General features: G+C 41.8%; 3 protein-coding genes across 3 annotated transcripts; 1 reads left to right on the top strand and 2 right to left on the bottom strand.

Moving 5' to 3' along the window:
* Positions 1–626: 626 nt before the first annotated feature.
* LOC142880802 (guanylyl cyclase inhibitory protein) lies at positions 627–2487 on the bottom strand. Its single transcript, XM_076014743.1, has 5 exons — positions 2235–2487; positions 1766–1898; positions 1454–1603; positions 1227–1332; positions 627–766 (listed from the first exon to the last, which is right to left on the bottom strand). Exons 1-5 carry the CDS (start codon positions 2303–2305, stop codon positions 639–641), a joined length of 588 nt encoding a protein of 195 aa, XP_075870858.1. The 5' UTR covers positions 2306–2487; the 3' UTR covers positions 627–638.
* A 3154-nt stretch (positions 2488–5641) lies between these two features.
* On the bottom strand, positions 5642–16380 carry bmal2 (basic helix-loop-helix ARNT like 2). Its single transcript, XM_076014737.1, has 17 exons — positions 15682–16380; positions 12215–12344; positions 12083–12136; positions 11957–11992; positions 11606–11769; positions 11375–11454; positions 9877–9969; positions 9338–9455; positions 9093–9245; positions 8330–8573; positions 7946–8052; positions 7490–7640; positions 7331–7395; positions 7095–7206; positions 6318–6399; positions 6007–6106; positions 5642–5899 (listed from the first exon to the last, which is right to left on the bottom strand). The coding sequence occupies exons 1-17, from the start codon at positions 15737–15739 to the stop codon at positions 5742–5744; spliced, it is 1905 nt and encodes a 634-aa protein (XP_075870852.1). The 5' UTR covers positions 15740–16380; the 3' UTR covers positions 5642–5741.
* Positions 16381–16650: 270 nt separating this feature from the next.
* LOC142880793 (uncharacterized) lies at positions 16651–26515 on the top strand. The gene has a single exon (XM_076014731.1). It carries the CDS (start codon positions 16657–16659, stop codon positions 26119–26121), a length of 9465 nt encoding a protein of 3154 aa, XP_075870846.1. The 5' UTR covers positions 16651–16656; the 3' UTR covers positions 26122–26515.
* The last annotated feature ends 297 nt before the right edge of the window (positions 26516–26812 follow it).

The following is a 26812-nucleotide window of genomic DNA, read 5'->3' as shown; positions in this document are numbered from 1 at the left end:
TTGATGCTTTACCTCCCTTTTTTATTCAAAATATCTGCGTTAGCGGTGCACAGAGGTCGTATTTCAAGTACTATTATATCTATACAGCACAAATGATGCGGGGCAGCTTTAATAAATTGCTTATTTCTTTGTACCTTTCACATAAAATCATGTTTTGACCTGACCTTTTAATCTGTTTTCAATACCGTGTCCGCTGGAAATGTTTTAAAAAGGCGACATCAAGTGGCCCACATTCGAGCAATATTAGGGAGAATGTAGTTACTCATTTTCTAAAATCAGAGTTTTTTTATTCACCTTCTCAAATGTACTTTTATTGGTGGTGTGGTTTATTGTGCAAATATCTAGAAACTGGGTTACACCAACTGTCAAAGTTACCTTAGGTTTACTGCCCATAACAAAGCAGCAAATTCTCTTTGAATCGCTGCATACCCTAATGACAGTTAACTCACAAATAAAAAACAATTATAAAAAGGAAAAAAAAAACAGTTTACATTTAGATCATGGTGTCAGGGAAGTCACAAATAAAATTCTGAACAGATTCAAGGCTTTTATTTCAGCAAGGCATATGTCAATGCTTCACAAGTTATCATACATACAACAGGTGGTTATAGTGAGGCTGAGCAGTACAGAAATCCATCTCAGGTAACTGATGGGTCGCCTAAAGTGTGCTTCTCCACCTTCACAGTGGTGGGGTCACATTCAAGCATATCTCGGATCCACTCGTCATCCAGTGCTCCATCTATGAACTCCTCCTGGCTGATACTGGCTACAGCCACATAGGAACAAGAATTAATCGGTTTAGGCCATGTCAGAAGGCAAGAATATATGTGTAAGTATCAGCTAAGTACTGCATGTATAAACTATTATTGTGAATGACAATGTGGATATGTGTTTATATGTATATAACTGTTCCTGAATGTTTTGAGCACATCAGTTAGGTTAAGGAGTAGAATCTTAAGTGTATGATGTGTTCAACAGACATTTTTAAGGATGGATTTGTCAGCATTTGCATCACATATTTGGTTTTGGGAGGGGAAAAAAAGGTTTCTTCTCTGAAATAAAACTATCATTCTTTTTTTTTTTTGAAGGATGAGACCTGTTGCAGATGGCTGGTTGAGGAAGACATAATGAGTGTCTAGTCTTTCCTCATCCATATGTAGGTGACTTTGTAGGTGCCATTACAGTGTAAACATGACTCCATCTCAAAGTAAAAACAATTTCCTCACCATTATTGTCTTTATCCAGTCGCACAAATATCCTGTTGGTGCACTCTTCGGCTGTCAGTTGGTTGGGCTTGCTTAAAGAAGCTGCTACACTCATCTTATAAACAGCCTGTGAATTCAAACACACAGCAATGTGTCTGAGAGTCGGCCTATCGTCTCTCAAGGGTGCTGTATTCCAGAGTAAAAGAGATCCTTCAGTGTAGCACAGAAAAGTACTCACACACACACACCTGCATGATCTCAAGCATTTCCTCCCTGGTTATGGCTCCATCTTTGTCTTTGTCATAGAGTTTAAACGACCAGCGCAGCTTCTCCACGGCAGAGCCTTCAATCAGCATGCTGATCGCCATCACATACTCCCTGAAATCCACCACCCCATCCTCACAGAAAAGCTGTATCATTAACACCCCAGGTCACTCTGCAGTTTCCATATTTACACAAAACATTTGTCACGTCCTTGGATGCATGATTCTTTTCCAGCACACACACTAACACACACACACACACACACAGCTAAAAGTTGTTTGCAGTCCTCTGCTTACCTCGTTGCTGTCCAACGTGCGGAATACCTGCTTTGCATACTCGGCTGACTCACTGCCCACCGTTCCGTTGCAGAAATGCCTTTGAAACTCATGAAGAGTAATCAACCCACTTGGACATTCATTGATAAATTTCCTGTTTGAAAATGATACAAGAGGAAATATTATATTGGCAATCGCAGGAGGACTGGCAGAGGAGTTGGGTGAGCGACAGTGGAAAAGGTGTCCCTTCAGAATCAAGAGAATTAAGGTCAATCTGTCCCCATCCTGTTAGATTACACATATCTGAAAGCCTGTTTACGTGCTAAGATTGAATTGCACAGAAACATTATCAAGTATTTTACCAAAACAAGATGAAAGGTATCCGTATCAGTGGAGCTCAGACTGTACAGGCAACTTGTAATAAATAAGTCGATTTTATTTTTGGGGTAAAATGCTTTGCGAAAATTCTTTTGAATCAAATGAATCTTACCTGAACCATTCATGTAGCTCAGTAATGTAAGCCTCCCCACTCCTCGACGGTAAGGTAGCAGCCTGGCCCATTGTGTGGAGGAGCAGCAGCACTGTCCTTCACCACTGACTAAAAAGGCACAACAAATCCCGGCTTATGTCATGCTTTCTTAATTGCACGAACCATGACCTTATCACATTTTGCAAATTAAGACGTGCTAATCTCCTGGCGGGGTGGGGGGCGGGGGGTTACGGATGTAAGGTTGTAATCACTCAAAAGGGAGGCCGATGTACAAGCCTCAGCAAAGTCACAAGTATGCGCAAGAAAAAGGTCCTAGATTGTGGAAAAAATGATCAGTTTCACCCAAACACAAACTCAAGAGGAGTTGAAGTTTTAGTAAACTAATATTTATTTACATGACAACCTGCCAAGACAGCCCAGGCATGCTGATAGTAGCAGCAATGATGCAATTGACAAATACAGTTAGTGCTTCCGCAGAGGCTGACAACTTCATCATCATCATCCTCATCCTCATCAGGTGGATCAATCAGTTACATTTTCAGAGTGGTAAAATGTTAACAAGGTCCAAACAGTATCAGTCAAAACATGAGGCCTTTCCTGCTCCACCAGACAGTCACAGCTACAGTATGTGTGTGTGAGTGGGGGGTTGGGTGGGAGTGGGGGGGATTAAGACAAACAAATTACCAAATGGTACAGAAATAACTTGCAGAAGAATACAATGTAGAGGAGGAAAGGAAAGTAAAATAGCAAAAATGTTAACTAACAAAATTTGCACTTTTATTTCAAAACAGACACAGAAAGATTTTTTTTGTTGTATTTAACTCTTAGTGATGTACATCATTCAGCCACCACCACATTAGTTCAAATTAAACAACTGTATTTTACGTCCTTTGGGGAAAAAAATTACAGCTACAACTGGGTCGACAGAACAGGATATATATATATTTATATATATATTTGAAAAACAAAACAATAAAATGGGACTCGCTTGCGTCTATGGCATTCGTCCATACATCTGGGTGTTTCATTGATTCAGTCGTAATTGCCGATGCCGAGTACAAGGTGAATATGCATCATCTCCTCGTGACGCAAGAGGAGGAGGTCGTCCACTTTTGTCCAGACATGTCCAAAGGCACTATGGACACAGACAGGGGGGGCGCCGCCACAAACTGGCTCTTCCACAAATTCAAGCATTGAAAAGTAAATACAGTATTACTCGTGATTTACAAGCTCCGTTCTTCTTTAAAGGATTTGCAATGTCAAATCTTTAACAGTCCTTGTAAGACAACTATAAATCATAGGCTTCAATACCAATGCAGGCTATAGGTACAAAGATCTGTGCATGTTGAGCAGGGCAGAGCTATTTCATGGTTATTTGGTTTACTATAAATTGTACAGTGCGTTTGCTAGAACAATTTAAATAAACCGGAACCAGCTTCCTTATTTCATTTTCCAAAGCAGTGCAGAATCTTAACGACTTAGTTGTGTGTTTTGATCAACTGCAACAGTAAGGTCGTCACGAATGAGCCAATATACACATCACTCATTTACACGGGTGATGTGTAAGTGAGTGATTGATATTATTAAAAAAAAAATATCCTGTTTCTATATGGAAACATAATAATTTGTTTATTACGCACCATCCTCAATTTACAGTCAAATTGTGTTTTTTTGGACAATAATTGAAAACATTTTGGACTTCTCAGTTTTAGCATATACTGAATTCAAATGAAAACACTCTGGACGACTAGAAGTAGACTAACAGCGTATTGGTAAGGACAATAAAGGGATACTTCACCAATTTGCATCCAGTTATGATTCATAGCAATATACAGTATACAGAAGTGGTTTTTCTTTCCTGGTTCCATGAGTAGGATAAAGTGACAAATATCTGAATAAATCAAAGCAGTGAAGTAACCCTTTAAGACCAACCAATGCTGTAATGGTAAAAAAAATAATCTAAAAGAAGCACTTAAAAGTCTGGGCCAAACAAAACTATACGAGGTAAACTGCGGCGAGATCCTTTCTGCTCAGTGACTCATTCAAGTTTGCACCAAATGTTGTATCTCAGGTAGTGGGAAAATGTTATGGAATGATAGCTGTGCATAGCATAGCCACTTCAACAATGTACGTACACATGGCTATGTTGTGTATTTCTGACAGGTTGTCAAAAAAAAAAAAAGGACAAACAGTAAACATACATGGCTTTTCTGCAAAACTAGAAGGTTCCAACGTAGAGGCAAAAATTAAAAGATAGGACGTGAGTGCGAGCCAAAGAGAATGTTGACAAGTTAGTTGACTGCTACAGCCACAGCTGTTTGTTCAGACAGGGCAGGCGTCCTTACATGAAGCGAAAATGTGTTGCATCTAAGCTAGAAAACAGTTGCTGGTCCACCCACCAAACCTCAATATGAGCCCCTCTGAAGCAACACTTCACTCTGCAGGAAGTTGCACCATAGTGCTCTTGAGCCCACAACCTGCCGCCAACAGCTGCCTTCTGGCAATGTTTTAAAAGGTTTGATTCATTCTTCAAAGATTCCAAACATCTAGACTGTGACTCAAAAACAACCAGAGCAACAAACGTTGGCTGCACAAACTAAATGATAATCAAAACTCAAACTATCCCTTTAAGAAAAACGCGGCCTGAAGACGCTTGCGTTTGCAAACAGCTCCACACACATACAGTTCGTTCAAGTCAGAGAGCGCAGAGGAGGTTATTTAGGCAGGGTTTTTTTTTTTTGTGGAAAATGTTCAGATACTGACAAATTATGTGAGAATCTCTGAGCGGTTCATCGCTGGATGACGCTCAGAGTCAGAGGTTCTGGAAGTGTGGTTAGCCGAGGCGCGAGCGAGCGACCTGCAGCTCGAGTCCTGAGGGTTCAAGGATGGGGCTGGGTTTTTCCAAAGCGTCTGTTCCTGTTATACATTTAGACATAGTACCAAGTCACATTACAACCTTTCAAAAAAACATGATTCAGTGCAAAATGTTTGTTTTGTTTTTTGCATTGTGATTCCTCAAACATCGGTAAAACGCACGCCTGGGAGACAAAAAGAAGCAGGAATTATTTGCTGCTGCGCATCGTGTGACTGGTGCGACCGTTCCTCACTTTTTTCTAATTCCAACCTGGCGAGGCCGCTTTAAAACTTGAAAGAGGTCGACGGTGGACGTGAAGAGCGCAGAGAGGAACGTTGCAGCAGACAACGCAGACCACTGTAAGGCTTTGGAGGCACGTACTCCTGCGGGGAGGAAGCAGGTGTCTCTTGTTGTTGTCCCCAGCTCCCTCTGAGAGCAGCCGCACCAACACTACACAGCTTATGTGACAGAGGATTACTAATAAATAAAAAAGGACTTAAAAAAGAGGAATGCCAAGTCCTAGAATAAGCATTCAAGCAATTATTGTTATTGGATTTAAAAAAAAAAAAAAAAAAAAAAAAAGATGGTCCGAGTGTTTTGATTTTTTTTCTTCCTCTCTGGTGTGCCACTGTGTGGCACAGTAAGAGTAGATTCTATAAAGACCAGTGCATCTGATCAAGGTCCACAGCTTCGTCCAAGTTTGTGTCCGTCTCCAGGAGGCTCATGATCACCGCCATAGCTGCTTCATCGTTGCTAAGACTGCTGAGACCCGGTCCAACCATGCTGTCCAAGTCCAGCTGGGAATTCTCCCCTAGGACAAGAAGAAAGGGACGCGAAATTACAAGGAAAAATGATGTTAGACATCATAGAAACGCACTTACGCAAATGAAAAGAATGGAAAAGAAGAAGTGCAAATACCCATTAGTGTTTCCCCTCCCGGGAAAGCAGCTCCCTGTGGCTCGTCCTCTGAGCTGGACTTTCCTGGCATCTCCATGTCGGAACCTCCTCCATTTGGCACCTAGTGGGACCAAAGCGGGAAAGCATGTTCTAGTCACAGTAACCATGTGGTGCAGGGTGAGTCACGTTGTGAAAAAATAAAGGCTGGGGATGATCTGTCTCTCGTCAGTCAAAAAACTTCACTCAAGTGACTAAAGTCCATCATTTGCTTTTGCTTTCACGACAAGAAAAATGGGTGTCACAGGGTCTTTAAAAAGGATTCAATGACTTACGTTGTTGCTGATTTGATTGTGAGACTTCTCCTGTGTGAGACTGAACGGACTGACGCTGCCACTGGAAGGCGACGAGTTCAACCTACAAGCGGGACAAATTCAAACATGATGAAAGTTGAGAGCCACCACAACTGGTGCAGTTCTGAACAATTCATGCAAAACTTATGACGCTATTTTTATAAAATGGTGTGAATGCGCAATTATTAATCACAATTACCCACTGATTTTAACCCATTTATTATTAAAGCGGAATGATATTAAACTTAACTAAAAAATCTTCTGAATCAAACAGTCAAATGATAATAACTTCCCTGTATATGTTGTGGATAATGAATTGAACATAACTTAATTATTCTTCTTATTGCTGTAGTATGATGAAATTCATTAAACACGTTGTGTTTTATCTATAATCTGCAAAATGTCCACACTCAACTTCCTGTGCATGACGACCTGTGCTGAACTGCTGCGTTCTGCTCTGGCACTCAGCAAAAAAGCAGCAGATGTGCAGATGTGCAGATGTGCGGCGAAGGTCTCCAGCCAGGCTGTGACGAGCGATGACTCGACATAGACTGGAGTTAATCATCTTCCTCTGCTGCTGTTCTTCACTGCACCTCATACAGACCTGCCAACTTGTTGGCACACCGCAACACTTCTACTTTGATCGTCTTCATTTTATGATGGTAGCGAGCCTAAAATAGCTCCTGGTGCTGAAATCTGATTAAGTGCTAAGCCCCAACCATGAAGTAGAGATGGACGTGCTGTGTTGAGAGGCCACACCTGTTGAAATCCAGCAGCTCGTTAGCAATCTGTGTGCCGATGCTTCCAGCGTAGACCATCTGTCCGGGGGTGGTGGAGATCCCTGGTATGATGGGAAGGATCTTCTTGCCATCTTGTGACAGGAACAAGTGCAAATGGTGCAGGGACCAAAGATAACAAATGATAGTAATAATATTAATAATAATACAGCAATGCAGAAAAATTGAGAGACAAATCATTTTGAAACTTTGACTGACCTTCAGAAGTCTTGCTTGACTGCTCAGACTTGTCACCTGCTCGGCTGCCCCGGCTGTTGTCGTTTCTTCACACAGAGAGGACAGAGACAGACAGGTGAGGGTCTGCTTCACATTCCGAACGTGAGTCTTTGCAGAAGAGAGCCTTGAGTGAATACTCACGCTATGACCGTGTTCGTTGACACAATGTATTCTACTTCTTTGGTCCAAGGATTGACAAAACTAAACCACTGACTTTGCAAGGTGACAAAGGAGCCGTGTTTCGTTTTGAACTTGTAGCAGTTTGTCTCTATTTTTTCTTTACTTCGCAGCACTGCGGAGAGAAACAGGGTTTACATGACAGACTTCGCCTACTTCAGACAGAGAGAGATGAAGAGGGAGAAAGACTCTGGGGAAGTTAGGATAATCCAAAGACTATGATGTGTTATGCACAGTGGGGCAAAAATATGTTTTTCTGTCAAACTTTGTTCATTTCATTTGGATTTCACAGGTCTTTAGACAAGAGGTAAATGAAACATTACTGTAGTGTTAATCGGACTAGTACTTAAAAAAACAAACAAAAACAGAATAATCAAATTAGAACTAGAAAGAAAAAGAAGAAGACAAAGGAGGGCTTACCTTTCCGATGTCGTTCTGCCAGCTGCAGTAAGTCGTCTTGGTGGAAGTACTCGTAGCAGGACGTCCCAAGAAGCTCTTGAGGAAGATAGCCCAGGATGGTTGTAGCTCTGCAGAGCAAATGGAAAACTGCTGACTTGCCTTATACTTTACAGAGGTTGGCAACCTTTTTGATGGGTCTTAAACAGATACTTTACTCATTACCAAACAGCTTTGATTCATTACAGTACTGGCAGTGGAACGCTATGCTATAAAAGCATTTGCCTTCTGTGACCAAAACTTTCCAGGTTTTTTGACTTTTTTAATTTCCCCCCAGTGATGTAAACTGTCCAGCCATGCTACTGAAGTCACTCGTTCACAGGGTGCGAGTCCAAGCCGCTGCTCTACCTTTGATCGACAAAGGTGAATTTTCCATCCATGGCGTAGCGCGTTATGAACTCGGTGGGCTTGACCTGGACCTCTCCGTTGAGCTGGGGAGCCGCGTGGGAGTGGACTCTCCCCACCGCCACCAGGCAGCTGAAGTAGGAGCCGTCTTGCTTGTCTGCCTCGCCCTCTCCCTCCGCCCCCAGCTGACTGGTGGGCCAGCTGCGCATGTAGCCGGTGCAGTGGACCGTGCAGTACTTCTGAGACTCTGCGGGGCACATGCAACCACCCGTGTTCACATGCACGCTGTCTTTACAGCAGTATACATACAAGATGGTAACACCTTCATGTGATCGGAAAACACACTTTGCAAACCAGGCTCGATAGTTTCTAAACAAACATCACAAATTTGCAACATATTCAATTTGTGCTGTGAATTTTGTAATGGACTCTCTAGATCTGCTTTGAACTTTAAAATGAAATTTTGAAATCTAAGGCTTGATTCCGTCAAGGTTACATTCTCTTTGTATCTTTGTTTATTATTAGGCAGCTGAACGCTTTGACATTTATCTTTGGAAAATTCACTCTTATGAAGAAGAATACTTTAAAATTAAACAATATTTAAACTAAAAACGCAGTTTTTACTGCCCTACAATCACTGTCAATCAATGTGTGTAATTGTTAAGGACAATAATTGGGAAATCTGTTTCAGGAATATTTGATTGAGTTCTTCCATTATAAATAAAGTCAATATTGGAATATTTTGTACATTTTACTGAACTCATACCTTTCTTTTTTGACGTGCTGGCCGATTGAAACTCCTTGTCTTCCACTTTCACAGAAACTTTATTGTACTTCATACGGCAGAAGAAGGACCGCCGGGCGCCTGTACACAATCGCGAGGCACCGACTGGGAGGTCAGCCTGGACCTGCAGACCGGCTACAAGCACAAGATTGTAAAACATGTTATCACACACACGGAGACACACATCCAAGAACACATACACACACAGATTAGGCAGAATGGTTTACTTTTAGCATCGATGAGCCGTTCACGGGGGTATAACTCAGTGGCCGACAACTGCTCCTTCACTTTTCCAATGTCTTTGTGATGGACGTAATCAAACAGGCTCTGTCCAATCAGCTCCGCCTGACAAAAGGACACAAAGCTCCTTAGACTGGCCCACACATGGTTTTCATAAAGACATTTCAGAATAATGTTTGATTTGAAACAGACTGCTGACAAACACACAAACGAGGGCGAGGATTGATGCCCCCAGTGCACAACAGATGCCGTGTAGGTCCACAGTTGATTTGATTTAAGATTTACATAAATATTTCTAATTTACACGGATCAATTAAAGACATTTAGAAAAAAATGCAACTAATTTTGCATTTCATGATGTAGTTTTGTCAAACGAGTGATGCTACTAAATGTGCTGCTAGAGGCCCACTCATGCATCCGTGGGTTCAGAAGTGGCGCCATGACAACAGAAAACCCATTTGGTGTGTTTGGGTGTTTCATATGGACAAAACCGCTGCACTGGCTGTAACAATTATAGATTTATTACCCGAGTATAATTCAATATCTTTGTGACAGTCTCTGAGACAAAAACAATTTTCCCACGATCGCAGCCCACCACAAACAGGAAGCCGTCAGCAGCCTGCAGGGGGGGAAACAAAAATGAAATGTGGTAAACATCAGGAAAAACAGACAAAAGGCCACGAGAAGATGATAAAAATTCAACCAACATTTAAACGTGCTGCAATGTCTGAATTCTGGAAGTAAACTAAACTACTCAGGTGATGTTTTCGTACTTGGATAATATCAACACACAAGAGGGGACAACGTAACTGATCTGCTGATGCGTGGTTCAGAAGAAAGCTTGAAGACATCTGTATGAGGCGTTTTAATGTGATGTTGTTGGAATCAGATATTTAACATCATGCATCACAGCCCATTGTGCTATTATATTGGTAACATTACATTTTTATGTTGTAATTATTATACTGAGTTGAATGTATAAATGTATTGAATGTTATTATTATGACTAGTGCCATGGGGGCGTTGAAAACCTTGTGACCAAAGACTGTGTTACTCGTTAAGTCTCATGAACAGTGACCTGGGGTGACCAGAGAGTGGTCAGCTGAAGGAATTGCCTTTGCGACCCTCATAAAGTTTGCGGCCCATCCAGTCACAGAGATGGGAACTTGTCACCTCAAACTTGTCTTGCTGCAAATTGTTTCAACAGGTCACACCGGAAGGAAGGATGGACCATTTGGCTCACGGCCAAATAAGGACCCGCTTCCTGATTCACAAACAATGACAGTAACACCCAGGAACTGAAGGGAGAAGAATGGACAGCCAATCAAGGACGACACTTGAGAAGACATTTAAATCAGGAGTCAGATTGTCTGTGTATTTAAGGACTTTCTTGGGAGAAAGGAGTCAGTCTGACTCCGGCGACGGCCAGGACTCGACTCCAGAGATCTCTCCATCAGATCTCTGAACCAAATGTCTTGTTCTTCTTTTCAGATAAAACTGATTAAGATTTACTTGTCTCCTTTTCTTCATTACACGAACACGCGGTTTGGTAGCATGATGCTAGATCAGGGTGGGCAAACTTTTTGACTGGTGGGCCACAATGGGTTCCGAAATTTGACAGAAGGTCCAGAGTAAAAGCAGAAGGCTGGATGGAGTGTTTTGGTGAGCCACCTCATAGGAGGAAAAAAGATATCATGGGATATGTAGAACACTTGTGCTTTAATGTCAATTGAAAATGAACAAAGCGTTGCAAGAAAATATGTCTTTGAAGCTCAACAGTATTTACTTTGGGCTTCTTAAAACACTGAAAAATTGATGGAATACAGGTATTTTATTACTTTACTATCAATAAAATGTCTTCAAGTTCGGCGGGCCGGATTGAAAAGCTTTATGGGCCGCATATGGCCCCCAGGCCGTAGTTTGCCCATGCCTGTGCTAGATAGAGGAACCAAACCAACAATGTTTTGCTGATTTCTTTTCCATGAGTAGCCAGCATTACATTCACACGTCAACAGGACATTTACCTTGAGAACGAGGTGTTTGAGCTCCTCGTCAGGAAGAAAAGATGGTTTGCAGTTGACTTCAGAAAAAGAACCACCTGAACCTAAAAACAAAGAAAACAAAGACATTTGAAACATGAAGGATTCTAAACAAAGAAATGTTGAAGTTTCTTTACACCAGAGACTTCAACTGACATACATAGATTGATAGACCGATAGATTATTGATCTCCAGGGAAATTCTGAAATCTCCTACCTTTAAGAGATTTGAGGTGCTGCACGGCCATTCTGAGCACAGTGAGCTTGTCCAGCTTCCGGGACATTGGGTTACAAGTCGGAATCATGGCTGACAGCTTGTCAATGAGATTGTTCATTTTGTCACGTCTCCTCTTCTCAATCTGGCTATGCGGTTCCCTGAAGGTCCATAAAGCAAGTTCAATACCTCATTATGGTTATTGTCAAGATGAAATCATTTATAAAATTCTCAAAAAAAAACAAAACAAAAAAAACACCCAATAACTGTGGAATACTGTAATCAGTCTGGCCTGATGATAATGCTTGATTGATAGTTTTTTGGTTCATTGATTTAATTATGACCTACCTGAAGCATTTAATTTTAATGTGTTGGTCATCTCCATCTGACCTGTAGCAAGAAGTAGACCTCAGTTAAAACAAATGCATGTACACAAGGACTGAAACAAAATCTAGTAATTCCTCAATGAGACCAGCGCACCCATTTTGGTCATCCTCCATGTCTACATCAGGAGTGAGTGCTGCTTTTCTGTCCCTAAAGCAGAAAATGTATTGTTGTAAGCGGCACCATTCTACATCGTTGACCCAAGTCAGAAACAGTCACAGTGCTTACTGGAGGTCCGTGCTGCCTTTGCGCTTCCGGGGCATCTCCATGTTGAGGGACAAGCCAGTTGCTGAGGATGACGTCATCAGGCCGGCCATAGACATTGAACTGCATTGGTTTTCCTCAACCAGCAAACCAGCTGAAAGAAATATACAAGCAAACAATGGTTGCAATGGGCGTGGACTGAATTTTATTTGAGGTTCATTCTTGGAAGACTCATAAAGTCCAACATGTCCTGTAATAAAACTCACAGACTTAATGGTGTTTTATCTTTGTAATCCGAGTTTCAGGCCATGATCATAATCTTCACTGCTGTGAGATTATGATCACGACCTTAAGCAAAACTTGTTTGTGTGTCATTGAACTCTGAACTGAGCAAAACAAAGCCCACAAAGTCTCAACTAAACACAATGTATTCTCTAGAATATTATACACTGAATATTTACTCAACCTGTATCTAAGGCAAAATACAATTAAAAGGCTGGGTTTCTGAGAGGCAAATCTCACACGGACACAAGAGCTCTCATTACAAGGCAACACCAAAACTGGAACATTATCCTGTTTATCCACTTGATACTTAATGAATCACACTCAACAATTCGAAAAACTCTATCCAGCCACCAATAAGATCAGAACTTTTCTGATGAGTAGTTCCTGATGGCTTGTGTTGCACGGATGGGTGCAGGCTGTTAATGTTGTGACAGGCTGACTGATCTAAAGCCACTGAGACTGAGCTGTTTACAGACAAACAACAAGCCCTTTGTGGATCTGCCGCTCAGTATATTTTGGGGAGATGTGAGGTGACTGTGGCGTTGTTGTGTCTTAACACCAGTGTGGGTGTGCAGGAGTGAAACCAGAGAACGCAGCACGAGACTGAACAAGTGTGGCTGGCCGATATCCATGGCTCCTATTTTTAACTCTGCCCCACAAACCCTCTGACCCCGAGTCATTAGCAGATCAGTGGCAGCCCCATTTTTGAAATCCCGCTCCCCTTGTCAAGATTTGTTAGATTACGGGGTTACAGTGAAGGCAACAGGATGACTTGGTAGCAGGACACACGGGCAAAGTCAGCCAGCTCGACAAACCTCCCTCCCCTGCTCACGTGTACACTCAGTCCATGAATGAGCATCTGTTTCGCCAAAACACGTTGACAAGGTTTACCGCAAGTCCTTGTCGCACTGCCGCGAGCAGTCGCAGCTTCACGTCAAGAGCGCACATTCACTTGTACAAGATAGACTTCCATTGTGCTTTTGTCTGGTATTCAATTGAGGAAAAGTACACAAAAAATAACTTGTACTTTGTAATATAACAAACATAACAAATGAAGTGTGTGGTTGTAAAATAAATATTGAAATGCAAAGCGAAGAATGATAGAAATACAATCTTGCAACCAGTTGACTTTGCAATTTGTTTTCGTTACAACGCGAACACAGATAGATTCTGTTATCTCTGAATATACAGCTTCCCCACAACTTGTTGTTCGTGCCCGTTTAGGCCTCATCAATGCAAAATGATTGTTTTTATATTGCACCGAAACACTTGAATGATTAATTTTGAGAAGTGAGGTTCATCACCTCACACTGTCTCCCCACGCATAGGTGTCAGCCGAAATATATGAGCAACCATCTGATAAAATGTGGGGACGTCATCTATTCATGTCACTTCACAGTAAGGACAATCTACATGTAATGTGTCAGGTAGGTGACTATACAAAGAAAATCTCAAAAACAAAAACATGTTAATCTTACTCTCCAATAGAGACAACAAATCATTTTTTAGGTGCGGGTGTGGTGTTTGTGAAAAGGGCTTCCTTGACAGCTGCCAAGCCCATAAATGTAATAAAAACAAATGAGAGCTCAATGTTGTGCTAGTGGCGCTTTGCGAAAGAGGAAGTTAGTCCAACTCGCACTCATTTCTAGTTTCAGGTGGTCTGTTGCTGGGTCGGATCAATCAGATATCGGAACGAACGAGCCACGTGGGCAGGTCACAAGGAACTGGGCTGGGCGGGAGAAATCTGGAAAATAAAGAGCACGCACCACTCTGGCAGGAACTTTGCCAGTCCACTGCATCAACTGCATGCCAATCAAAACTTCACATATTTGCTCTTGGAATCTCTTGCTTGCCCACAGACGAGATAAGTATTTAACGCACCCACAAGCCAGCCAGCTGAATTGCTGTAGTCGACAGTGATATAAAATGCACGGAAGAAACGAGAGACAACCAAGTTGATTTCACCTGTCAGGCAGTGAAGCTGCTGACACAAGTTGAGAGTGTCGTGAGGGCAGCAGCCGTTCCCACCGTGATGGATGTGACTGAGCACAAGTTGCAAGAAAAAAAAAATCTAATAAATCATGCTGTTGCCTTAAAGCTCATTTGTCTAGTTTGTCACAACTTGCCATTAGAAAGCACAATGGCCCATTTGGACTGACGGCAACAACAACAAAACTAGAAACAGCTTCAGCAATAAAAAAAAAATAAAAAAAGTCAACCAAGAATGTTGCTTTTGGTGAAATCTCTGCTCCGCTTCTTATCGGCAAACATGAATATTGACTGCTAGGCGTGTTAATAAAGAAGTCTATTTACACTAACATATTTTTAAATGGTTCAACGAGGTCATTTGTAACGTCAACGTTTTACTCTACAGTAATTGGTTACTACTTTCAAGCGTGCAATGTTTGTGTGAATGCTCACTGTTAAACAGATGACACGACTGAAATTCAGAACATGTCTAAATCCCGAATGCTACGAATGAATGGGAAATTGGGATGCAAGACGATATTTCCCCCCTCGATTTTCTACATAGAGGTGGTTACGGTGCCAATAATACAATTGCATGTAGCTGCAGCCAGTCCAGTGAAGCAGTGGTAATTACAGTGAGGCTCCTGTGAGCTGTGTGGATTTATGTCAAGAGAAGAGCGGCGGAGGGTACAGGAGCCGTGCCACGGCTTATTCGCGTTAATGTCCACTGTCGACTGCAAACAGAAATCAAAGCCACTTCATTACACCGCAGCATTAAACACATTGAGGCAATAGAGTCGTAATGTAATGCAATCGATTTTACTAGTCTAAAAAGCCATTGGCTTTTAAACGCGATACCAGTTACGAGGCCCTGCTACCACGGCTAAGCTAACATTTGCATAGTCCTGTCAATTGGGTCAAAATTACCGCTCACTGAACGTGTCATTCAAGTCACCAGACGGTACAGTTTGTGACTGTATTACGTATATGTCGAAGGTACTTCACAAAACATAGCAAAAGGCTGACAACATATTGTTGGGTTATGTAAATTCGTTCCGGGGCGAGTTTGCTCCACTGATCTACTGACCTAGTTTCGCAGCGGCTCCAAGTTGCGGCCATTCGGCGACAATTCGGAACATTACGAAAACATTGCGCCTTACGCCGTCTGCTCAATGTGACATGCAGCACGCCGAGTGGATATTTCGCTCGGTAACAGCTTCGGTGTCGTTTTTCCATACCTGCCAGCTCTTCCCCCGCTCTGTCACCGCCGCCAGTCGTCGTATTCCTGGCCGACATGGCTGAAGCCGGAGCCGGTGCGCTGGGGCCCAGGACCCCAATGCATGGATAATGCGGGTTGATGCTATATTTACACGCTGTGGGGCTCCAGATAGACAAGAGAACGTAGTACAATTCTATCCTCAATGTATTTGAGATAGGGGGGGACAGAGTACAGGGTAGCGACTATAGCGGAACCGCGGTCGCCGCCGCTCACCGTACAGTATCGCAGGAGAACTACAGGAAACGCGGAAGACCAAACTTCTCCTCCTACCGGTGTGAACGATCATTGTGGCACTGTACTATGGCAAGTGCGCATGCGCATAAGAGCTGGCTCTATTGGGTGAGAAAGCGAGCGGTATCGCACAAAACCTTCTTTATATGGGGTGTCAGTGGTGACCCAAAACGATTTAATAGGAAACATCAGCTGGTCTTCAATTGTCCACACTAAGGCTAAAACATGCATTTTGACCGGATCAGCAACCCTCACACGACAGGTTAGGTGTTCTCAGAGTGATTTTTGATTTAAAACTCTTCAATGGTGATAATTTGAGGACAAGCGATAACCACCATGACTGTGACTTATGACACAAAGTATAATTATTGAAACCCCTCCTATGGGTTCATGTTAACAAACGACCCTAAGAGGTAAACAGACCAAATTTTATAATTTATAATCTTCAATGTTCTCTCACATCACCTGTTTCAAAACTTGTTTTTTTTTTTTTGGAGCCAAGTATTAAAGTTTAAAATCCCAACAAGGTAAAATTAACTTTTACTTTTCCTGCCAATATGTATGAAATGCTGATGTACTGTGACCACCATAAAATAACTCGTTAGAAGATAAGATAGAAGAACATATCAAAGGTCAGATGAAAAACATCAAAGGTAGACATGTCAAGCGTTTGTAAGCCTTTGATGTAAAATGTTCAAGGAGAATGAAAGATCAGTGTTGCAATCTGGTGATGTCAGCCTCTTCTAAGTCTCACACAAGATGCTACTGCTTACATAATGGTTGTGAAAAACTAATCTATATAGACCTGTGGAACAAGGGCTTCAACACACATCACAAAATGGAAATGCGTTGCAGACCCTATCAATGTAGGCTGATTGTCAAGGAACAGAAAGCAGGTGCTCTGAGCGAGAAAATCAAGCCTCAATCACAACAAAGGTGCTGCCACCTGGAACCGAATAACTCAGCGGCCAAGGAAGTGCACCTGACACATCAGATGCAATCTTTGAAAGATGAAGTTGGAGATTGTTGTAGCCAAGTACAGAAATTAAGTCACTGCTTGGAACAATTGACATATGAGAAAAATGCATTAGAGTTGAGCTTAAAGGATACATGTGAAGAGAACACGAAGCTGCTGGAATTATCAGAAAAAATGGCAGGTGAAAAAAAAGAGATTGAGAAAGAACTGCTGCATATTAGGAACATTTATTCCACAGGACGTAAAAGGGAAAAAGGAGAAACTCACATAAAAAAACTGGTGGAGGAAAATTTGAAATTAAGAGAGGAGAACAAACATAGAACTACTGAGTTAGTGCAGTTTAAATCTCTGAGTGAGAAACACCTAAAAGAGGTTGAACAACTTATGGATGTATTGCAGAACCAACAGAGCAACCACAATAACTTGAATGGATATGTTAAGAATCTACAAGCGGAGGTGGTCAGACTTAAGAGTCTGAAAAGCCATAATGAAGAGGAGATTAAACGACTGCATGCTGCAGTGAGGGAGCTTGAGCACAGTGCAGAGCTACAATCAAAAAAGATGGTCCAAGTTGAACACCTGAACAAGACGTCAGTGCAGCATCTGCAGGAAAGTTTGGATGCTGAAATGAATCAAAACACAAAAGCTAGTGCTGAGCTGGAACTACTTACATCTCAAATTAACAAAAGACAGGAGGAATTTGGCTTTATGTTGACCAAAATGATGATTCTGCAGGAAAATGAAAAAATGTTAATTGAGCAGAACCAGACCCTGCTTGCTGAGGTGGACAACCTCAAACATTTGACAGAGAAAAGTTTAAGTCTTAAAAAATCGAACGAAGACGAGATTGAGCAGCTGAGATCTGCTGCTACGTTCCTTGAGGATAGTGCTCACGACCAGGATATAACCAGGAGTCTAAATATGACACTAGAGACAAATAATGACTTGTTGGCTGAACTACAGGATCTAGAGCAGAATAATGACTCTCTTATTAAAGAAAATGAGAACATTTATGCAGAGATGGCTCTGCTTACATCCAGGATCCATAAAAAACAGCAAGAGAATGAAAATATGTTTTCAGAACTTAGTGATTTACAAGATACTGAAAAAACATTAACTGAAAGGAACCAGGAACTGACTGCTCAGGTGGAACACCTTCTATTGCTAACAAACAAAACACAAGATGAGGTTGAAAATCTCAGGAAGACACTGCGGAGTCACCAGGACACCGAGTACATTCTGAATGGAACAGTTGAGAACCTCCAAGCTGAGGTGAGCAAACTTACAACTGTTAAAAATTCTAATGAAGGAGAAATTCAGCAATTGAGGGAAACGGTGAAAGACCTTGAAAACAGCGCTAAGGAGCAATCACAAGAGCAAGCTTTAGAGACACTGCAGTTGGAAAATAATGACTTGTTAACAGCAGTGAAGGACCTGCAGAATGATAAAGACTCTCTAATGAAACAAATAGAGAACAGCAATGCTGAGATAACTTCACTCACAGTTCAGATGGACAGCATAAAGAATGAAGATCAGAAGAGGTTGTCAGTTGTAGCTAGCATGCAGGAAAATGAAAAGTTATTAGATGACCAAAATCAAGATCTGACTGCTCAGGTGGAAGACCTTAAGTACCTGATGGAGAAAAAACAAGAAGAAGTTGAAAGTCTGAGAGAAAAACTCCAGAGTCAACTACACAGTGAGGAGGTTCCAAATGGACCAATAGCAGATCTCCAAACTGAGGTGGCCAGACTTGTGAGTGTAAAAAAGTCATATGAAGAAGAAATTGAAAAGCTGAGGGCTGCAGTGAATGACCTTGAGAGTAACGCTGAGGAGCAGTCACAAAAACTGGATGCAATGGAAAGTTTATACAAGACAATAGAGATGAACAACAATGAGCTGCTGACAACAGTGCAAGATCTGCAGACAGAAAGGGGCTCCCTCATCAGTCAAACTGAGGGTGCTAATGAAGAAATTGTTCTTCTTACATCTCAGATGCACGAAAAACGTGAAGAGATTGAAAATCTGTCAGCAGAGGTTAAAAGGCTCCAAGAAAATGAAAGATTAATAAATGATAAGAACCAATCCTTGAGTGCTCAAGTGGACAACCTGCAGGAGCTAACCAATAAAAAACAAGAACAAGTTGACCGTCTCAGCTCAGGACCACAGAGTCAACCCAACAATGAGGACATATTAAATAGAAAAATTGAGAATGCCAATGAAGAAATTACTTTTCTTACATCTCAGATGCAACATGAAGAGATTGAAAAAATGTTGGCAGAGGTTAAAAGGTTACAGGAAAAGGAAAAGTTATTAGATGAAAAGAACCAGACCTTGAGTGATCAAGTGGAAAACCTGCAAAAGCTAACAAGGAAAAAACAAGAAGAAGTGGACCTTCTGAGCTCGACACTGCAGAGTCAACCGGACAATGAGGACATATTAAATGTACAAATTGAGAATGCTAATGAGGAAATTGCTGTTCTTACATCTCAGATGCTTGAAAAACATAAAGAGATTGAAAATGTGTTGGCAGAGGTTAAAAGGTTACAGGAGAATGAAAAGTTATTAGATGAGAAAAACCAAGCCTTAATTGCTCAAGTGGAAAACCTGCAAGAGGTAACATTCAAAAAACAAGAAGAAGTTGACCATCTGAGCTCAGCACTGCAGAGTCGTCAGGACAATGATAAGGTTTTGTATGGACAAATTGAAAATGCCAATGAGGAAATTGCTCTTTTTACATCTCAAATACATGAAAAACATAAAAAGATTGAAAATTTGTCAGCAGAGGTTAAAAGTCTGCAGGAAAATGAAATATTGATAATTGAGAAGAACCAGGCCTTGAGTACTGAAGTGGAAAGCCTGCAAGAGCAAATGGGCAAAAAACAAGAAGAAGTTGACCGTTTAAGCGCAACACTGCAGAGTCAACAGGACATTGAGGACATATTAAATAGAAAAATTGAGAATGCTAATGAGGAAATTGCTCTTCTTACATCTCAGATGTGTGAAAAACACAAAGAAATTGAAAATCTGTTGGCAGAGGTTAAAAGGCTCCAGGAAAAGGAAAGATTAATAAACGAAAAGAACCAAGCCTTGAGTGCTCAAGTGGACAAACTGCAAGGGTTATTAACGAACAAAAAAGAAAAAGTTGACCGTCCAAGTTCGGCACTGCAGAGTCGACAGGACAATGAGGAGATTTTACACGAACAAATTGAGAATGCTAATGAGGAAATTGCTCTTCTTACATCCCAGATGCATGAAAAACATGAAGAGATTGAAAATCTGTTGGCAGAGGTTAAAAGGCTCCAGGAAAAGGAAAGATTAATAAACGAAAAGAACCAAGCCTTGAGTGCTCAAGTGGACAAACTGCAAGGGTTAACGAACAAAAAAGAAAAAGTTGACCGTCCAAGTTCGGCACTGCAGAGTCGACAAGACAATGAGGAGATTTTACACGGACAAATTGAGAATGCTAATGAGGAAATTGCTCTTCTTACATCCCAGATGCATGAAAAACATGAAGAGATTGAAAAATTGTTGGCAGAGGTTAAAAGGTTACAGGAAAACGAAAAGTTATTAGATGAAAAGAACAAGACCTTGAGTGATCAGGTGGAAAACCTGCAAAAGCTAACAAGGAAAAAACAAGAAGAAGTGGACCATCTGAGCTCGACACTACAGAGTCAACCGGACAATGAGGACATATTAAATGTACAAATTGAGAATGCTAATGAGGAAATTGCTCTTCTTACATCCCAGATGCATGAAAAACATGAAGAGATTGAAAATCTGTTGGCAGAGGTTAAAAGGCTCCAGGAAAAGGAAAGATTAATAAATGAAAAGAACCAAGCCTTGAGTGCTCAAGTGGACAAACTGCAAGGGTTAACGAACAAAAAAGAAAAAGTTGACCGTCCAAGTTCGGCACTGCAGAGTCGACAAGACAATGAGGAGATTTTACACGAACAAATTGAGAATGCTAATGAGGAAATTGCTCTTCTTACATCCCAGATGCATGAAAAACATGAAGAGATTGAAAATCTGTTGGCAGAGGTTAAAAGGCTCCAGGAAAAGGAAAGATTAATAAACGAAAAGAACCAAGCCTTGAGTGCTCAAGTGGACAAACTGCAAGGGTTAACGAACAAAAAAGAAAAAGTTGACCGTCCAAGTTCGGCACTGCAGAGTCGACAAGACAATGAGGAGATTTTACACGGACAAATTGAGAATGCTAATGAGGAAATTGCTCTTCTTACATCCCAGATGCATGAAAAACATGAAGAGATTGAAAAATTGTTGGCAGAGGTTAAAAGGTTACAGGAAAACGAAAAGTTATTAGATGAAAAGAACAAGACCTTGAGTGATCAGGTGGAAAACCTGCAAAAGCTAACAAGGAAAAAACAAGAAGAAGTGGACCATCTGAGCTCGACACTACAGAGTCAACCGGACAATGAGGACATATTAAATGTACAAATTGAGAATGCTAATGAGGAAATTGCTGTTCTTACGTCTCAGATGTGTGAAAAACATAAAGAGATTGAAAATGTGTTGGCAGAGGTTAAAAGGTTACAGGAGAATGAAAAGTTATTAGATGAAAAGAACCAGACCTTGAGTGATCAAGTGGAAAACCTGCAAGAGTTAACAAACAAAAAACAAGAAGTAGTGGACCATCTGAGCTCAGCACTGCAGACTCGACAGGACAATGAGGATGTTCTATATGGACAAATTGAGAATCTCCAGGCTCAAGTGGACAGCTTAACAAGTCAGAAAAGGTCATCTGAGGAAGATATTGAAAACCTAAGGGCAACTATTGAGGACAATGAGAGTAGTGCTGAAGAGAAATCACAGAAGCTGGCTGAAATTGAATGCTTATGTAAAACTATGGAGGCAGAGAACAATAACCTGTTGATAGCAGTAAAAGATCTACAGGAGAGCAGGGACACTTTAGTGAAACAAATTGAGAATGCCAATGCTGAAATTACACTGCTTACAACTGAAATGAACAAAAAACAGGAAAAGATTGAAAACATGCTGGCAGAGGTTCTGAGTCTGCAGGAAAATGAAAATGTTGTTGCCGAGAAGAATCAGACTCTTATCAATCAGATGGACCACCTTCTAGTTTTGACAGAGAAAAAACAAGAAGAAATCGAACATCTCAGCTCAGTGCTAGAAAGTCAGCAGAGAAACGAGGGTGTTCTCAATGAGCAAATTGAAAAGCTCACTGTGGAGGTGGCCAGACTCACAAATTTGAAGGAATCATATCAGGCAGAAGTTGAACAGCTAAGGGCTGACGTTCATGATCCAGAGGTGCAAGAGAAGAGCCAGGATACGACCACGCAGGAGGACAAAAAACAAAATTTAACAAAGGAAAAACAGGAAAAGGTCAGTCACCCAAGCTTGGCATCGGACAGTGACAGTATGTCTACAGAAAGTCTGCAGGACGATGAAGGATTATCAAGTAAGAAGAGCCTGGCCTTAGCTTCTCAGCTGGACAACCTTCAATATTTGACTCAGAAAAAAGAAGAAGAGATTGAAAATCTAAGGTCAGAACTGGAGGGTCAGCAAGACAGTGTGGACACACTAAATGAGCAAGCTGAGCATCTCCAAGCTGAAGTGGCCAGACTAGGAAGTCTAAAAGGTTTGCATGAAAAAGAGAATGAAAATCTGAGAGCTGATATTAAAAGCCTTGAGCTAAGTGCTGAGGAACAATCACAACAACTGAATGCAATTAATAGTCAGTACAAGATGATGGAGACCAACAACAATGACTTATTGACAGCAGTGCAAGACCTACAGCGAGATAAAGACTCTTTAATCAAACAATTTGAAACTGTCACTGCTGAGATTTCACTGCTGACATCTCAAATGCACAAAAAGCAGGAGGAGATGGACAGCATGTTGACCGAACAAACAAAACTGCAGGACAATGAAAGACTATTAACAGAGAAGAACCAGGATTTAACTTCTCAGCTTGACCATTTTCAACATTTGGCAAAAAAGAAACAAGAAGTTGTAGCACATCTAAGATCAGAATCACAGAGTAAAGAAGGTGAACTACATGACGAAATTGAGGGCCTCATTGATGAGGTGGCCACTCTTAAAACTATAAAAATATCAAATGAAGAAGAGATTGAAAAGCTCAGGGCAACTGTAAATGTACTGGAGACAAATGCAGAGGAGCAGTCACACAAACTGGAAGCAATTGAATCTTTGTATGAGACAAGGGAGACAAAAAACATTGCTCTTTTGACAACAGTGCAAGATCTGCAGGAGTGCAGGGACTCTCTAATCAGACAAACTGAAGCCTCAACGGACAGAATAGGGATGCTTATGTCTCAGATGAACATCAAACAGGAAGAAAATGAAAATATGTTAGCAGATATAAAGGGTCTGAATGAGAATAACCAGGCTCTGTCTGCTCAGGTGGAGCACCATCTATTTTTGGCTGACAAAAAACAGGCAGAGATTGAATGTTTAAGGCAAACACTGGAAAATCGGCAGGACCATGAGGACATTCTGAACGGGCAAATTGAGAACCTCCAAGCCGAAAAGGAAATGTTTATGAGTCTGAAAAGGTCAAATGAAGAGGAAATTGGAAGGTTGAGAGCTGCAGTTCTGGACCTGGAGCAGAGAGCTGAGGAACAATCACAAAAGATTGATACAACCAAGTCCCTGAACAGGGAACTGAAGACGAGCAGTCACGACTTGTTGACAACAGTGCAAGACCTGGAGGAAAGCAGCGAGTCCCTTTCGAAACAAATCGAGAATGCCAATGCTGAGATTGCTCTGCTCACCTCTCAGCTGAGCCAAAAAGAGAGAGAGAATGAAAATATTCTGGCAGAAGTTAGCAGTCTGCAAGACAATGAAAGATTACTGAACGAGAAGATCTGTGGTTTGACTGCACAGCTGGACAGACTTCAGAGTCTGACTGCCAAAAAACTAGAAGAGGCTGAACGTCTGGGCTCGGAACTGGAGGATCAAAGAGACAATGAAGACACCCTGCATGCACAGATTGATCGTCAACAAGCTGAGGTGGCCAGACTTAGGAGTCTTCAAAAAACAAGTGAAGAAGAAATGGAACAGCTGAGGGCCACTTTCAAGGACACAGACAATAGGGCCAAGGAGCTGGTTGAGATTGAAGACTTATACAAGACAGTTGAAGCAAAGAACAATGAGCTGCTAATGGCAGTGGAAGATCTGCAGGAGAGCAAGGAGGCACTGATCCGACAAATTGAGAGCGCAAATGCTGAGGTAACGCAGCTGACATCGAAGCTGCTGGAAAAGCAGCATGAGATTGAAAGTATGTCAGCTGAGAATTTAAGTCTGCAGGACAATGAAAGATTATCAAATGAGAGGAGCCAGGCCTTAGCTTCTCAGGTGGACAGCCTGCAGTATTTGACTCAGAAAAAAGATGAAGAGATTGGAGATCTAAGATCAGAACTGGCGGCTCAGCAGGAGGACGTGGACATCCTGAACAGACACATTGAGAATCTCCAAGCCCAGGTGGCCAGACTGGCACGAGAGAAAGAACTTTGTGAAGCAGAGATCGAAAAGCAGGGCGCTGCCATTAAGGACCTTGAGCGAAGTGCTGAGGAGAAATCGCAAAAGCTGATTGAAATGGAATGTTTGTATGAGACAATGGAGACAAATAATAATGACGTCTCAATAGTCATCCAAGACCTAAAGGAGAGCAGGGAGTCTCTAATCCAGCAGATCGAGGGAGCCAATGCTGAGGTAGCTCAGCTCACATCTCAGTTTAACAGCAAGCAGGAGGAGGTGGAGCGTTTGTTGGAAGAGGTTTTAGGTCTGCAGGAGAATGAAAAAACAACGAGGGAGAAGAATCAGGTTCTTATTGCACAGGTGGACAAACTCCAGTCTTTGACAGAGGCACAACAAGAGGAGGTTGAACAGCTGAACTCAGCACTGCAGAGTTGGCAGAGTAGTACGGACAATTCAGATGAGCATGCTAAGGGTCTTTCAGTTGAGGTGACGAGACTTTCCGGCCTAAAACGGTCCAATGAAAAAGAGATCGGACAGCTGAGGGCTACAGTGACTGACCTCAAGCATCAGGCTGACAAGCAAATTGAGAAACTGGATGCAGCCGAAAGCTTGAACTCTGAATTGGAGAAAAAACGCAATGACTTGATGGCAGCAGTGCAAGAGTTGCAGGACAGTAAGGACTCTTTAATCAAACTGAATGAGAGCGTCAATGTTGAATTGTCACAGCTGACAAGACAGATGCACAAGAAACAGGAGGAGATTGAAAGAATGTTGGCAAACATTACAGGTTTGGAAGAAAAGGAAAAAACAACAGCTGAGGAGAACCAGGCCCTGACTGCTCAGGTGGACTCTCTTCAATATTTGATAGAGAGAAAACAGGAAGAGGTGGAGCATCTAAACTCCACACTACAGAGCTGGCAGGTTCATGAGGACATCCTCAGTGGAAAAGTTCACAACCTTCAAGCCAAAGTGTCCAGACTTGCGGCTCTGAAAAGATCAAACGAAGAGGAAATTGAAAGGTTGAGGGCTGCAATCAAGGAGCTTGAGCAAAGTGTTGTGGAAAAATCACAAATGCTGAACAGGATTGGAGAGACGAGCAAACCGGTCAGGCGAAATGAGAACATTGCTCATGATTTCTTGTTTTCATCTGAGGTACGCAGAGAAGAAGAAGACAATAAAAATGGCCTGGCTGAAGGTTTAGGTCAGCGGGAGACTGAGGAAGAAGAAACTGAGGAGGCTTCCTACATGGCCTTTTATTTAAGTGATGCAGACCAAGCAGAGGTCGAAAGTCTGTGGTCATCACTGCAGAGCCGTCAACCCACTGATAACGTGCAGGAAGGTCAATCAATCAAACCCCCCATCCCTCGGGACTGGAGAGGAGCAACATGTGAGGAGCAGGCCTTGGCTCAGAATGTGCCGGAAAACATTCACGAACGACTCAGACAGCAGAGACGTGTGCGCAACACGTCTGAGGAGCCAAGACCTGTGAGTCCGCTGATGACCGCCACTGGAGAACCCTCAGCAGCGCGGCTCCGCACCAGGAACCGCTGGCGTCATCGAGCTAAAATGCTGTTGGCCCGTGGTTTTGAGATTTCCATGACATCCGTGGGCTTCCTGATTCCCATCGGCACGCTGGCAGCCCCTTTTATTGTCAGCTTCACCTTGGCAGGAGACAGCCTGTCAGACTGTTACACGTTCTGGCCCTTCTAAATGGCAATCTCAAAGACGGGTCGGGACAATTTACTCACCATGGTGCCCTGCTGTCTTTGAACCTCTAAACTGGAGTTCTGCAGGTAAGTCAAAGGATTTACACAAGTGTGGAGCAGTCAACAATGTAATGAAAAGTTTGGAAAGTTTTTTAAAAAAAACACAACTATTTAACAATATTCTTACCATAGCAATAGAAGCATGCTTACTGTTTAATTGGAGAAATAAAAACATAGAAAATACATAGGCAATTATTTTTGAATTTGAATTGAAAGTTTTAAAAACTAGTTAACTCCATTATATGTAGCGTCACTTGATAAGCCTAGGTGTCATTGCTTACTCCAAACACTGGAGGGCAGACTTGTAACAGACTTGTGACTCGACTTTTTTGTTTTTTTTTGTTACCTGTCCAAATTAAAACATGTATATCTTGGTTTCAGGGAACCCCTTTCTTTACTTTGACTGATTCTTATTTCTGAATACTGTGCAAGTACTTACAAATTCAAGTTAAATTCACACTTGAAGAAAACATTGATAAAAGTGGGGTGATTCCATTCACAGTTCTTGAGCTTTGACCTGCTCCTCACCAGTTATTATTGTCTGGATACACATGAGAAATAGTCCATGGTGATAAACCTTTGCAATGCAGGGTCCACGTTTTTTCCTATAGAGCTTAAACAACTGGAGTGCCTGC

Source organism: Nelusetta ayraudi, unplaced genomic scaffold (assembly GCF_046127955.1).
Source record: "Nelusetta ayraudi isolate G7.1 ecotype Tasmania unplaced genomic scaffold, CSIRO-AGI_Nayr_v1 ptg000173l, whole genome shotgun sequence".
NCBI classification, from domain to species: domain Eukaryota; kingdom Metazoa; phylum Chordata; class Actinopteri; order Tetraodontiformes; family Monacanthidae; genus Nelusetta; species Nelusetta ayraudi.
The sequence above is the reverse complement of the archived record's forward strand: the minus strand, read 5'-3'. Positions and strand labels throughout refer to the sequence as shown.